Genomic DNA, 13,348 nt, shown 5'->3' with positions numbered 1-13,348 from the left:
TTTGGTATGAATGGAACAGCCAAACAAGAACTTTGCACAATGTGAAGAGAAACTGGCCTGCGAGGAAATCTCTGAAGATCGGAGAGAAGAATGCACAACAACCAGCACTGGTGTTATGCATTCTTCTCTCCAACCTTCAGACATTTCTTCCAACACCCAGCACTAGTACTAGTGTTGGTAGAAAAATTCTTCTACCAACACAAATATTGCACAGAATTCTTCTACCGACCCTACACATCAAACTTGTTTTGGTAAAAAAACTTCGTAAAAGCCGGAGTGGATCAGCTTTCATGCACCTGGCTGACAAATTGCCTCGACTCGGCGAAGTGAAAATTAAAGACGGAATTTTTGTGGGTCCTTGGATCCAAGAGCTCTTAATTGATGAGATGTTCAACCTGCTCATCAGAAGCATGATAAGCAAAAAAAAAACTTGGGATGTGTTTCATCTGGTGTTAACTAACTTTTTCAGAAATGTCAGGGACAGAAAACTACAGGAACTGGTTGAGGACTTGTCTCAATATCACAAACGTGGCTGCAATATGTCCTTAAAAATACACTTGCTCCATTCTCACAAGGATTTCTCCCCCGACAACTGTAGCATAGTTAGTGATGAGCACGGTGAATGTTTTCATCAGGAAATTGCAACAATGGAGAAATGATACAAGGGAAAGTGGTCTACTTCCATGTTGGCTGACTATTGTTGGACACTTGCTAGAGATAATCTCGAGCAGCTATACAAGTGACAGGCAAAGCAATGTCGGACATAGAAATGGACATTTACTGGTATTACTCTGGTAAGTACATATTACTCTATTATAGAAGAAACTTTTAGTTATCTATATTTTTAATAGATTCTGAAAATTGAATAATAGCTGTAACAAGTTTGGCACGAAAATCAGGAATAAAAAAACCAAAACTATGAAAATAGGTAGGGACATAGAAAACTTCAGCTGTACTCTCAATGGAGAGCCTATAAAACAGGGGTGTTCAACCCGTCGATCGCGGAGCGATTTTTGGTCAATCTCTTGTGTATTCCTCCTTACTTACAAATTTAATTAAAACTGAAAACATAATATTTTTTATTTATCATTATTTTGTATTATTTTTAATTCGCTTTAAGTGTATTGCTATTGTTTATTTATTCATCATCATCATCAAATTCCTGCCATGTATTGTTAAATCAGTAATTTTCTTATAAGTCCGGGTAAATGAATTAATTTGGATCAGTGGAAGTCAAACAGCGAGCAGAGTGAATACGATTATAAGCAAAGTGCAAAAACTCGATTGTAGCTTAAATATTAAATATTCCAAAAGCACATTACATTGATTTTTTACTTAGGTTAAGTCTCATGTGAATATTGTAAAAAAAAAAACTTTGTCTCGGTATAGTTTGTATTAGATGTTTTTGTAAATAACTCTTTTGAAGCTAACTGTATATACTGCTTTAATAAGAATATGTTAGAGTGTTAAAAACAAAGGCAATGTTTTTGTCACCGAAGCTGTACATGGCAGCATTAGAAAGATTGTTATTGAAACTTGTATGAGAAAGGCTTGCAGGCTCTAAGTGTAAACATCTCCAAAGTCAGAGTTCAAACAACTTTCCGATGGCCGGCAACTTACAATCAAAAGAAAGCGGAGGAGGACAAAAGGTGTGCTGAACTTGAAACTTAAGATGAAAGACTCATACCGATTCTTTGGGGTTTGCCAAACTTCATGCGAGGTCTCAGAGGAGGCCTAATAAAAAGGGACTGAAGCAAGCAGAAGGGGTCCCGGTTCCAGTCTCCGTTAGAGAGACTGCCCGGATCCACTTTGCTTGAGAGAGGAGTTTCCCACTTACAGAAAGGAGCTTCTCGGTTCGAGACGTTGCTAGAGAGAGACTACTTCTAGGCCACGGACAAGGTTTCAAATTGCAGAAAGGAAGAGTTCCAATTGCCAGAGAAAAGTTTCCATGCCAGGTTAATGTCAGACATTCACCAGTGTGTTGCGTTTTCGTTACAATTTGATGAATCAAACACTGATATTGATCAGTTTTTATTGGTATTTATTCGCATGGTATTTCAAGATTATTCAAGTAAAGAAGAACTTTTGAAAATTATACCATTATTGGGAAAGACTAGGGGAGAAGATATTTTTTTTGGAATTTGATGAATTTGTGAAAAAACACAAACTTCTGCTTTTTTAAACTGGTGTCTATTACTACTGATGGTGCTCCTGCAATGATAGGTAATAAATCAGGTTTCATTTCATTATGTATAAACGATGACAAATATCCAGATTTTTTTAACGTATTATACACCAACAAGTACTGTGTAGTAAAAGATTAAACACAAAAGATGTTTTGGATATTACATTTAAAATTCTAAATTCTGTTTGAGGAAAAGCCCTGCAACAGCAGTTATTTAAATTACAGGCAGATGATGATAGGGAACTTCTGTTGTACAATAATGTTCGCTGGCTCAGAAGTCAATTTTTAGAAAGATTTCTTGTATTAATTAACAATATAAAAAATTTTCTTGATGAAAAAGGAGATATTTATCCACAATTGAGTGATAAAAGATGGTTGTTACTCTTATCATTTTTAGTAGATTTCTGTACGAAATTAAGCAATTTAAATTTAGAGTTACAAGGTAGAGATAAAAATTTAATTGACATGTTAAGTTCAATAAAAACTTTCAAACAACTTTTATTAAAGAAAAATATAAATGACCACGTATTTAGACATCTCCCATATTTATTAAAATTTTTGAACAAAATCAAGAAATGCTTCGCTATGATTTAAAAGAATTTATTCGTGAAATAGAATTAGTTGAGGAAGAAATAAATTCAAGATTTAAAGATTTTAATAAAATTGAAATGATTGTATCTTTTATCAATGATCTATTTCAAGAAAACTTGAACATCGCAGAAATTTCAAATAAAATTAGTGGGCTGTTTGATATAAACCAAGCTGAAGTAGAACCTGAGATAATAAACATTCAGAATAGTTTACATTTAAAATCAATAAATATGCACATGAAAAATTTCCAATATTAACTGATATTGCGCGAAAAATTCTGTCGTGTTTCAGATCGACATACTTGTTAGAATCCGCTTTTTCAAATATGACTGTTATAAAAATCAATTAAGAAACCAAATTACAAATGATCATTTGGATGATTGTCTGCGATTGGCCACTTCTTCATATCAACTTGACTATGAAAATATTGTGAGGTCCAAACAATGCCAAATTTCACATTAACGTTTTTTTTTTTTTTTTTTTTTTTAAATCAACCAGCATTTCCTGTAACTTGTGAGTTTATAACCAATCTGTTGTTTTTTATAACTTTGGTTTTCCAAAATAGAGAAATAAATATTTTATTCCAATATATTTGCTTTTTTTTTGTTGTATTAAAATAATTAAAAGTGATAAATAAATTTTTAAATACACAAATACAGTTTTTAGTTATGTATTTTTTTTTAGTTGTTTATTTGTGCGTAATCAGATATCAGGTTGGGGGAACGATCTATATGAGAGTAGATCGTCGAATAACTTTTTATAGAAAAGTAGCTCGCATAGTAAAAAAGGTTGAACACCACTGCTATAGAACAAGTAAAATATTTCAGTTATTTAGGCAGTTTTCAGTGAAGATAGCAAATTAAATTTAGAAATAAACAAAATAAGCAAAGCTGGTATGGTAGGGAGTCAGTTGAATGAATTTATACGGAGAGAAAATTTAGTCAAAACATGAAACTAGCAGTATACAAGACAAGTGTTCAAACTAGTTTTAAGTTATGGATCTGAGATTTGGGTTAAAACTAAAGCACTTGTTCAAAGACTAGAGAGCACAGTTATGAGAGTTCTAAAAAAAATTAGGGGCATGAACATCAATGGCAGAATCATTAAAAATGAAGATATCAGAAAGGAATGACACTGTTAACATTCAAGAATGTGTGAGCAGAGCTAATCTAAGGGGGGTGAGGAAACGTTAGCAAACCAAGTGTTTGAATACAAGATAGCAAGAAAGAGCCCCAGATAAAGACCAAGGTCTAGGTGGATTAATTCAGTCAGAAGTGCATCAGAAGCATGAAACGTTACATACAACAATGTTGGAGTGCTGACAAGTAACAGATTAATTTGGAGAAAATTTGATGATAGTAGATTAATAATAGTGTAAAACTTAATCATAAACTGACATAGTAGCTAGAACACCTGTTGAGGGGGCATATCAAGAACTTTATGACAATGATATGGAAATATATATCAATAAGTAAGGGTAGTTTGGCTGAAAGTCAGATGAAATCAGCCAAATCAAGATTCCAAACAATTTTGAACCTTTGGCTCTGACAGCTAGGTTAAAAAAAAATAAAAGTTAATCAAAGAAATCTCACAGGGTTAAGTTCTGAATGCCATCAGGAGTGAAAAAATAATCAAGATCTGAATTATTATTTAAAACGAAGATATCCCAATAGAACTTGAGATTAATATCTTAGAATGTGAATTCTTGACTATTAATAATTAAGATGGTATGTCATTTAAACAGAAAGAGAAATGAAAGATTAACAAAACAGAAATGGTAGAAAAAAGACCAAGTAAAGAAATCAAATCCAACATCTTAGAAGTAATTGCCCAGTTTGAAAGATTATTTGTTGTGTAATATCTAAGTGGTGTATCAGAAAATTCTGGCATAAGACAATTCAGAGTTATGTTTCCATTCCATTCTGGAATGGAAACATAACTAGTTTCCATTCCAGAAATCCAGACTGTTCTACCTCAATACTTATTCTCACACCTAAGGGCTCAAGCTTTCTAATGACTTTATTAGAAAGTCATTAGAAAACAACTTGAGCAGTAAAAATACTGTAGTACACAGATGTAAATCTCACTCAGGAAAGATTATAAGCCTATGATATAATAATGTGGTTAGCTAATGGTTGCAAATCTGGAAACCCTGCTTTAGATTTCTTCTAAGAAAGCAAGGTTTCTTCAGAGTGGGCATATCCATTCTTTATACAGCTTGTTGGAGAACAGATATACTATCCACACAGCCAGTACTACAGTAAACAAATATCTCTTGATTGTTGGCAAATGATTAGGATCAGCATATTGGGATTTCAAGATTCTGTTATATGAGGGCTGTTCAATAAGTAATAAGACTAATTTTACTGTCGCGAAACCACTCATCACAATATTAATTTCTTTGGAATAAAGAAATGTTGCTGTCTGTATTAACAAAAGAGGTCGATAGATGGCGTATACGGGCTGATGTGCCAGAGTGTCATGTGACAAAACACAAGCTTGTTTTTGCGCACCTACGAACCTCGACCAGTCATCAAAATGGAAGCGTCCTTGGAACAGCGTTATGTGATTAAATTTTGTGTGTGTTTGCAAAAACCGGCATCGGACACTTTTAACATGATACGTGAAGCTTTCCACGATGAAGCAATGTTGAGGGCAAGTGTTTTTCGCTGGCATAAAACTTTTAAGGAAGGCAAAATGTGGAAGATCTTGAACGTGAGGGAAGACCTTCAACATCCATCACAGAGACAATGATCAACACAGCAGCAATTATCATCAAGAAGGATCACAGAATTACAGTACACCAGCTGTGTGTTGTCCTGAATATTTCTGTGGGAAGTGTTCACTCATTTGGGACTGAAACGTGTTTGCGCCCGATGGATTCCCAAACTCTTGACACTGGAGCAAATGCAGCATCAAGTGGATGTGTGCACAGAATGGAAAGAAAGACTGGAACAAGAAGGCGACAACTTCTTAAGCTTGTCCGATGCCGATTTTTGCAAATGCACACAAAATTTAATCACTCGTGGGCGCGCCGAAAGAAATTTGCATTTAGTCACATGACACTCTGGCACATCAGCCCATATACGCCATCTACCAACCTCTTTTGTTAATACAGACAGCAACATTTCTTTATTCCAAAGAAATTAATATTGTGATGAGTGGTTTCGCGACAGTAAAATTAGTCTTATTACTTATTGAACAGCCTACGTATATCAAATGCCATCTCATCTGCAAAACTTCTCTGCTCATATTACATTTGGTGCTCAGGCATTAATGCATTACAATACAATGAATTAAAGTAAATTTCTGGTTCTGACGAGAAATATTCCAAATGATAGAAAGATGCAAGTCTAAAAAGAAATGAATATGAACATGCTGGCTAATCTATATTTGACCTTTCTAAATGCAATCTAAAATTTTTTTCTGATGTTTGCTATATTCATTAAGTGATGAGTCCTTTTGAGATATACTTTGGAATATAAGATGGTCCATGTAAATAAGTATTGTATGCTAATGTTTATTATACAAATAAATCACTTACCTCTTGCAAAATCTTAACCAATGACCGTGCTAAAAGTTGATCAGTAGCAGAAGAAGAATCATAGAAGCTAGTAGCTTTACCAACATTTCCGACACGTCCAGTCCTTCCAATTCTATGAACATATTCATCGATAGTTTGTGGAAGATCAAAATTAATGACATGTCTGACATCTTTAATATCAAGCCCACGAGCAGCTACTGCTGTAGCAACCAAAACGGGCATCCGCCCTGTCCTGAAATCCATTAAAGCCTCTTCTCGTTCCTTCTGAAGTCTATCCCTGTAAATTGGAATTTTAAATTATAAACTATTTCAAGTAATATTCCAATGAAAATATTCTTGACAGTGTACAGAAACATAGTTTGCTTTCATAACACAATAAAGATGTATGGAATGCACAAATGTTTGACATAAAGTTAACAAGAATTTTAGAAAAGTAAAACTTTTGAAATTATATATGAATAAAATTTATAAGAGTAAAATAAAACTAGCATGGGAATGACTTGAATAATATAAAAACAGTGCTTTGTACATTGATAAAGGAATGTGTACATGGCTAAGTTCTGAATATCATCATCAAATTCCTGACATATACCGGTACTCGTGGGGGGGGGGGGGGGGGGGTTACAGGATCTTATGAGAGTACTAGATAAAAAGTTGCATCATTACTAACTTCCTATTAACAATTTTCCTCCAGATTAGCCTGTTATCTGTCAACAGTCCAATATTATCACGTTTGTTTTCTAAGGCACTTTCTTCCTCTGGGTCTTTTTCCTGCCGACCTGGTAGAGAACATTTGTTTAGCTAATCTTTCCTTTCCCATTCTGTTCAAGTGACCACACCACCTTAGTTTAGTTCTGCTAACACATTTTTGAATGCTGACAATGTCAAATTCTTTCCGAAAGCATTCAAAAATGTGTTAGCAGAACTAATCTCAGGTGTGGTATGGTCACTTGAATAGAATGGGAAAGGAAAGATTAGCTAAACAAGTGTTCTTTGTCAACTTGGCAGGAAAAAGACCCAGAGGTAGACGAAAATGTAGATCTGCACATGCCACTAATCTTGCTCAGGACTCATATCGGTGATCTCCAATCATTGATCAAGACTTATTTCTAACCCAGCTTTCAGATCTATAATTTAACTGGTTTGAACATTGTCTTGTATACAGCTAGTTTAGTGTTTTGGCTAATCTTTCTTATTCCATATAAATTTATTCAGTTGATTTCCTACCATACCAGCTTTGTTAATTCTGCTGTCTATTTCCAAATTTAATTTGCCATGTTCACTAAAAATTGTGCCTAAATATCTGAAATGTTTTACTTGTTCTATAAGGTTCTCCATTCAGGATGCAGTTGATGATGCATTCAATGTTTATACCTATTTTCATTGCCCTTGCCTTTTTAATACTGATTTTCATGCCAAATTTATTACAACAGTTATTCAATATGGTCACGGAATCTTTCAGACTAGTCTTGGCTCTATTTAGGAGTATAACACCATCTGCATAAAGTAAAGATCTCAGATTAACATCTCCAACTTTGATATCAGGTTTAATACCATATTCCTTCATAACGTGATCCATATAGATGATGAATAACAGTGGAGATAATGTACAGCCTTGTTGCACACCTGACTTGTCAAACCATCTTCCTATACCTCCTTCAATTCTAACTGCTAATTTACAGCTCAAATAGAAACAATGTATTGGTGATATAATGTCCCATTTATACCAACCATTTTGAACTGTTTTCCTCTTGGCACCTTGTCACATGCCTTTTCCATATCTACAAAACTTAAATACAGATCCTTGTTAAATTCCCATGATTTCTCAACTATTTGTTGTAAAATGAAAATCTGATTGTGACAAACCTTTGTCTAGCCTGTTCTTCTCTAAGCTTCTCCTCCACTTCTCAAGAATGCTTGTATCAATCTTACCAGGAACACTCAGTACAGAATTCCTCTAATTCTTATATTCAGTTTTCTTTCTTTCTTTTATGGGTATTATGCACACTCTACTCCATCATTTGAAATTCCACCCTCTGACCAGGCCTTCTGAATGATGCAGTGTAACTATGTAAAACTTTTATACCCCTTGAGGGTACATGTCAGGAATATGATGATGATATTTTAGAATTTCTGATCAGCTACTCCATCTACCTTTTTATACTTCAGGTTTGTGATAGCGATTTCTACTTCAAATACAGATATATATTCCCGACATGAGTGATCTCTACCGCCATGCTGTCACTACTTGTTTCATTGGGCAATCTTTCACGTACATACATTTCAGTTTATATATCTTTTGTCATTTCTAATTTCTTTTACAGTACTCTTTCCTCCATTTCTGAGCTTTTTGGGCTTCCAGAATATGTATTTTGTATAGATTTAATAGCAGTTCATTTTTTTTTTAAATATTTATCCCACACATGAAAGGAAGAGTCTATAGCAAACAGATACCATGCGAAGGGTAAGGAATACAATAATCTGATATTCTTATTGAAGTGCTGAAGATTGTAATCCTTTAGAAATGCTTCATGAAGGAGACTGTTTCAGAGAATTCAGGGAAGGAATGAATGATGAGTGAAAGTAGCAGGTTTGGTAACTATGCGGTTTGACTGTAAATGGATCTGAACAGCTGTAGTATGAGTTCCTGTAGATCTGGCAAAGGTATGAGGCATAATAGATGCTAGCTCTGCATCTATTATGCCTTATACCTCATACAATGCAGAAATTGATCTTCCCCGAGATAGTGGCTGAGTAGAATATAAGAGAAGTATCATTTATCAACTGGACTGTCTTTTTTGAAGGGCACCAAGAATTTTTATGGAGGTCTTAGGTGCATCACCCAATACACAACACCAGTATTCCAACATCGGTCAGATTTGGAATTTGTATGCAGCAAGTACAAATTCACAGAGTAAGTACTCTGACTGTTCAGAAGAGAAGTACCTTCTTGACAAGAAAAGGATGCCAAGTTTTATTTTTGAAACTGCTGATGCTATAGAAATTCTATGATTGTGCCAAAAAAAGTTTGGAGTAAAAGTTAGTTCAATAAGAGAGACTTGGTCGTGACTGTTGTTATTAGCATTATCAAAAGTAAGCAAAAAAGATCTGAGGTCTTAATGAGAAAAGAAAACATTTTGGAAACATTGAAGTTGACTAGGTTGCTTTCGCTCCCCAATCAAGGTTACTGTGAAGATCAGTGTTCAGGACACTTATTACAGATGACCTTGAAGCTTGAGCGCTGCAGGTCCTGTCATATGAACAGGACAAGTAGAGCATGCTATCATCAAAATTATGAATAGGATTTGCACTGAATGAGAGCAATTTTTTTTTATATGGATCTGGAAGAGAGTAGGTGAAATAACAGCATCCAAAGGGACACTGACATGAAAGCCTGAGGAGAGAACATCTCCCATTACATGTAGGGATCGATCTGAGAGAAAACTGGTGATCCATTTACACAAGGATGAGACAGACCAAATGATGGCAACTTGTTGAAAGCCATCAATGCCCAATCCTATCAAAAGCTTTGGAGATGTCAAGAGCAATGGCACAGGTTTCTCCAAACCTTTCCATGGAATTGGGACCAAAGGTGCATGACATAAGCTAGATCTCCCGTGGATCAAGAGTGGAGAAATCCATATTCGTGGTCGCTAATTAGATAGCAGTTCTCAAGGTGCTGAAGAAGTTGACTTGATAACCTCTATTACTTTAGACAAAACTGATATGAGAGAAATATTTTGATAGCTTGATGGTAAACATTTATCTTCTTTTTTGGGAACTGGTTGTATGAGCTTTCTTCTATGCTGAAAGGTGGATGCCAGCTAAGTACAGTTTAGTTCAGGAGCACAATGGAATTATATCAGGACCATTTGCCTTTGTAGTATCCAAGATTCTTCTGATGTCTTTCTGGTAGATCAGAGGCGGCATGAGATGCAATCTTCTAGGCAAGGAAGAAAGGATGTAATTTTCCATGGTAGAGGTTTGAAGCCTTGCCTTTAGGTGATGTTACAATGCTACCATTAAATTGTGTAAGCATTATATATGAAATATTCTCTAGATATGTTTCTTTGAGTGAAAGAAACTAAGTACTGTTTGCAACAATGTTTATCTAGTGACAGAATGCCAGGAACAAAAGTATTGCCATATATCAAATGGCGAGTCCATCCACAATATTGATACCATTTCAAACACTGCACCTCATGTTCTATGAGTTCTATCAATTGTATAATTTCTCTTTTTATAGTAGTAGTTTATAATAATATATTCTCTACATGGCATATGAAACAATCATGTTGCATAGTCCCACAGTTACCATACAAGATGGATCAGGAGAGGACCATGAAGATTTTATTTTAATCAACTAAACAAATGTTTTCTAAGCATGTTTCGGATGGCTATCTGATATCTTTGGTGCAAGTTGAATTTCCCTTCCTTCCAGTTTTTAACTCAGAAAAACCAGCTGTAGATATCTTATAATCTGGCAATGACAAACTGCCAACATGTCCAAAAAGTATAGGCAAGGGTGCCTATACTTTTCTTCAACTAGTCTCCCTCTTGAGAAATGACAGCCCCAACTTTTTTTTTTTACATAACATTTTAAAATGTTTAATTCAAAATGACTTAAAATAATAAAAACTGTCTATTTTTTAACAATAGTATACTTAAACAATGCTAATATTCTGCACAGATTTCAGCTATTTACTTGATTCTAGTTAAGCACTCCTCTGTTAGTTATCTCCTCTCAATAATAAATTTGGCTGACACTCATCCAAATACACAGAAAAGTACACATCTGTGTACTTTTCTTTTACCATTACAAAACTTTTGCTCTGATGGGTCGGTTGACTATTCCTTACAATGATGTGTGTGAATAAATAAACTCTGAATTTAAATCAAAAGTTCTTAACAAGGTTTAAGAATGTTCATATCTGAATAATGTATATTATTATCATTATATTTGCATATGAAAATACATACCCATGAATACTTGTTGTTGGGAAGTTATTTTGTGACATAAATGATGCTATGAAGTCAGCAGTTCTTTTCTTTTCAACAAAAACCAATGTTCGATCAGTACCTAAAAACAGTATTTCATTTAATAGTACTGATTAGTATAAAAGGGAAATCACATTGAAAATTAGAACTGTAACAAGCATTGCAGATAGTTTAGGTGAAAACTGCCTTAATCAACAATGTTCACTCACTAAATATGAGATTGAAAAGTAAACTGCTCACAATTTCTTTCATATAGTTAAAAAAAAAAAAAAAAACAACAACGCTCAAACGTAATTTTCATGTTTAAGTTTGGAGCACCATATTAATACATGAATTACTGATGTATTAATTTAATTTTCTAAAATGAGTAGAAAATTGTTATCATTGGTAACTAAATTGGTTATGACTAGCTTCTGAATTTCAGTTAACCCCTTAAGTTATCACTTGTTCAAAAACTAAGAAAACTTCAGAACACACAAATTTAGAATCATTAATTCACATTATTCTGAATTAATTGTAAGGCATTATTGTGACAGGAATGTGTTACAAGTTACAACTGTGTGTGTGTTCACCAGTGGTCCAAATGGAAGTCAATATACCTTCTGGGCCTGTTATGTATGTATAGATAAACAGATGAAAAAAGAAATAGAACACCATTAGATTTTGCTTTCTTCATTTTCCACATCTGCTTCTGTAATAGTTGCAAAAAAAATTCTTTGCTTGAAAGTGTGATGAATGCAGAGATAGTGATTTAAGTCAAAGTATGATAAAATGCAAGAGTGAGGCCTTATGTGATGAGTCTCTCTCTCGACTCCATGGGGGTCTGATGATCAGGGACTTGCTTTGACTGACTGTTCAATGAATAAACTCGTCAAGACCATCAGATGGGCTTCTGCTCATCCAAATTTCAATTTATCCATACAGTATTAAAGCACAAAGATAAAGCAGCCCTTCTGGCAGCACTCTTCTAATCCAACTGCTGCATAGATGATCAAGATAAATCACCTTCTGCTATACCAGAAACAGCACCATATACTTCCTACAGTCTTCTACCAAAAGATAGAAGAATGTTGCATAATTTGAATGATAAGAGTCTTCTAGTCCAGTAGGATTCCAATTACACTCAAAAATTTCACTTCACAACACTATATCATCTCACCAATCTTGTATACTCAGCTGGAACTTACCACAGTATGGAGAAGCAAATTGTTCTGACCCTTGTTGGCACTGTAAACCTGACAGTTACATGATAAGTGATAGGAAAGAAATTCACCTCCTGATTATCATGAAAGATCCTTTACCCCTTTCCCAAACAGCAAATGTTAAGATGCAACCGTTTAGAATTAAGGAATAATTCATATCAGCAATTTAATGACAAAACAATACAGTAGATACTATAACAAAATACTAGAGACAGTTCATAATGCAAGACATTACGAACTGTCATATAATAGTCAATTTATGGTATAAATGCTAATTCCTGCACTCCATTTATTTCCATAAAATGAAAGAAATCGTGAGTTATTTATTTAGCGTGAGCCATACGCTCATGCTAAAAAGTTAGCATGACTTTCATGTGTGAGCCTAAAAAGTTAGGCTCACACATGAAAAGTTACATTACATTAATCTTTAATATATATGGACATAGTAATAGACATATGTACAATAATAAGACATAATACTGTTATAAAAGAGATACTCAAGAATAGGCTACAACTGAATGTCTAGGTTGATTATCAAATGCACATGGCATAGCATGGATGAAGTCTGACAGGTTTCCACTGTGTGCACGTTGGATGCATTCTGCTGTAATATGATTAATTGTCTGGCGGGGTCATCCACAGTTGCACCTGGGTGAGGCCATCATGCCCCATTTGTAAAGGTGGTCTGCACATCTGCCATGGTTGGTGCAGATTCAGTTAAGGGCAGACCACGTTTTCCGAGGTAGGTCAAAACCCAAAAGAATCTGTGTTGGGTCCACTAATTCATGGAAGACCCCTGTTGAAGTGTTACACCAGGACTCTTTCCAC

The 13,348-nt window shown here is 34.6% G+C and overlaps 1 protein-coding gene across 1 annotated transcript in view; it reads right to left on the bottom strand.

The window, feature by feature from the left end:
- The window catches only part of LOC150092324 (ATP-dependent RNA helicase DDX3Y-like), a 168,658-nt gene that overhangs the window by 22,160 nt on the left and 133,150 nt on the right, over positions 1-13,348 (bottom strand). The window contains exons 14-15 of the mRNA XM_090415154.1: positions 11,301-11,400; positions 6,321-6,597 (exon numbers count right to left, since the gene is read on the bottom strand). Coding sequence (XP_090271280.1) covers positions 6,321-6,597; positions 11,301-11,400 — 377 coding nt within the window. The remainder of the gene's footprint in view (positions 1-6,320; positions 6,598-11,300; positions 11,401-13,348) is intronic.

Source organism: Typopeltis vanoorti, chromosome 26, assembly GCF_054136105.1.
Source record: "Typopeltis vanoorti isolate ZY-2024b chromosome 26, IOZ_Tvanoo_1.0, whole genome shotgun sequence".
Lineage (NCBI taxonomy): Eukaryota > Metazoa > Arthropoda > Arachnida > Uropygi > Thelyphonidae > Typopeltis > Typopeltis vanoorti.
Note: the sequence above shows the minus strand (reverse complement) of the source record. Positions and strands in the feature narration are given on the sequence as shown.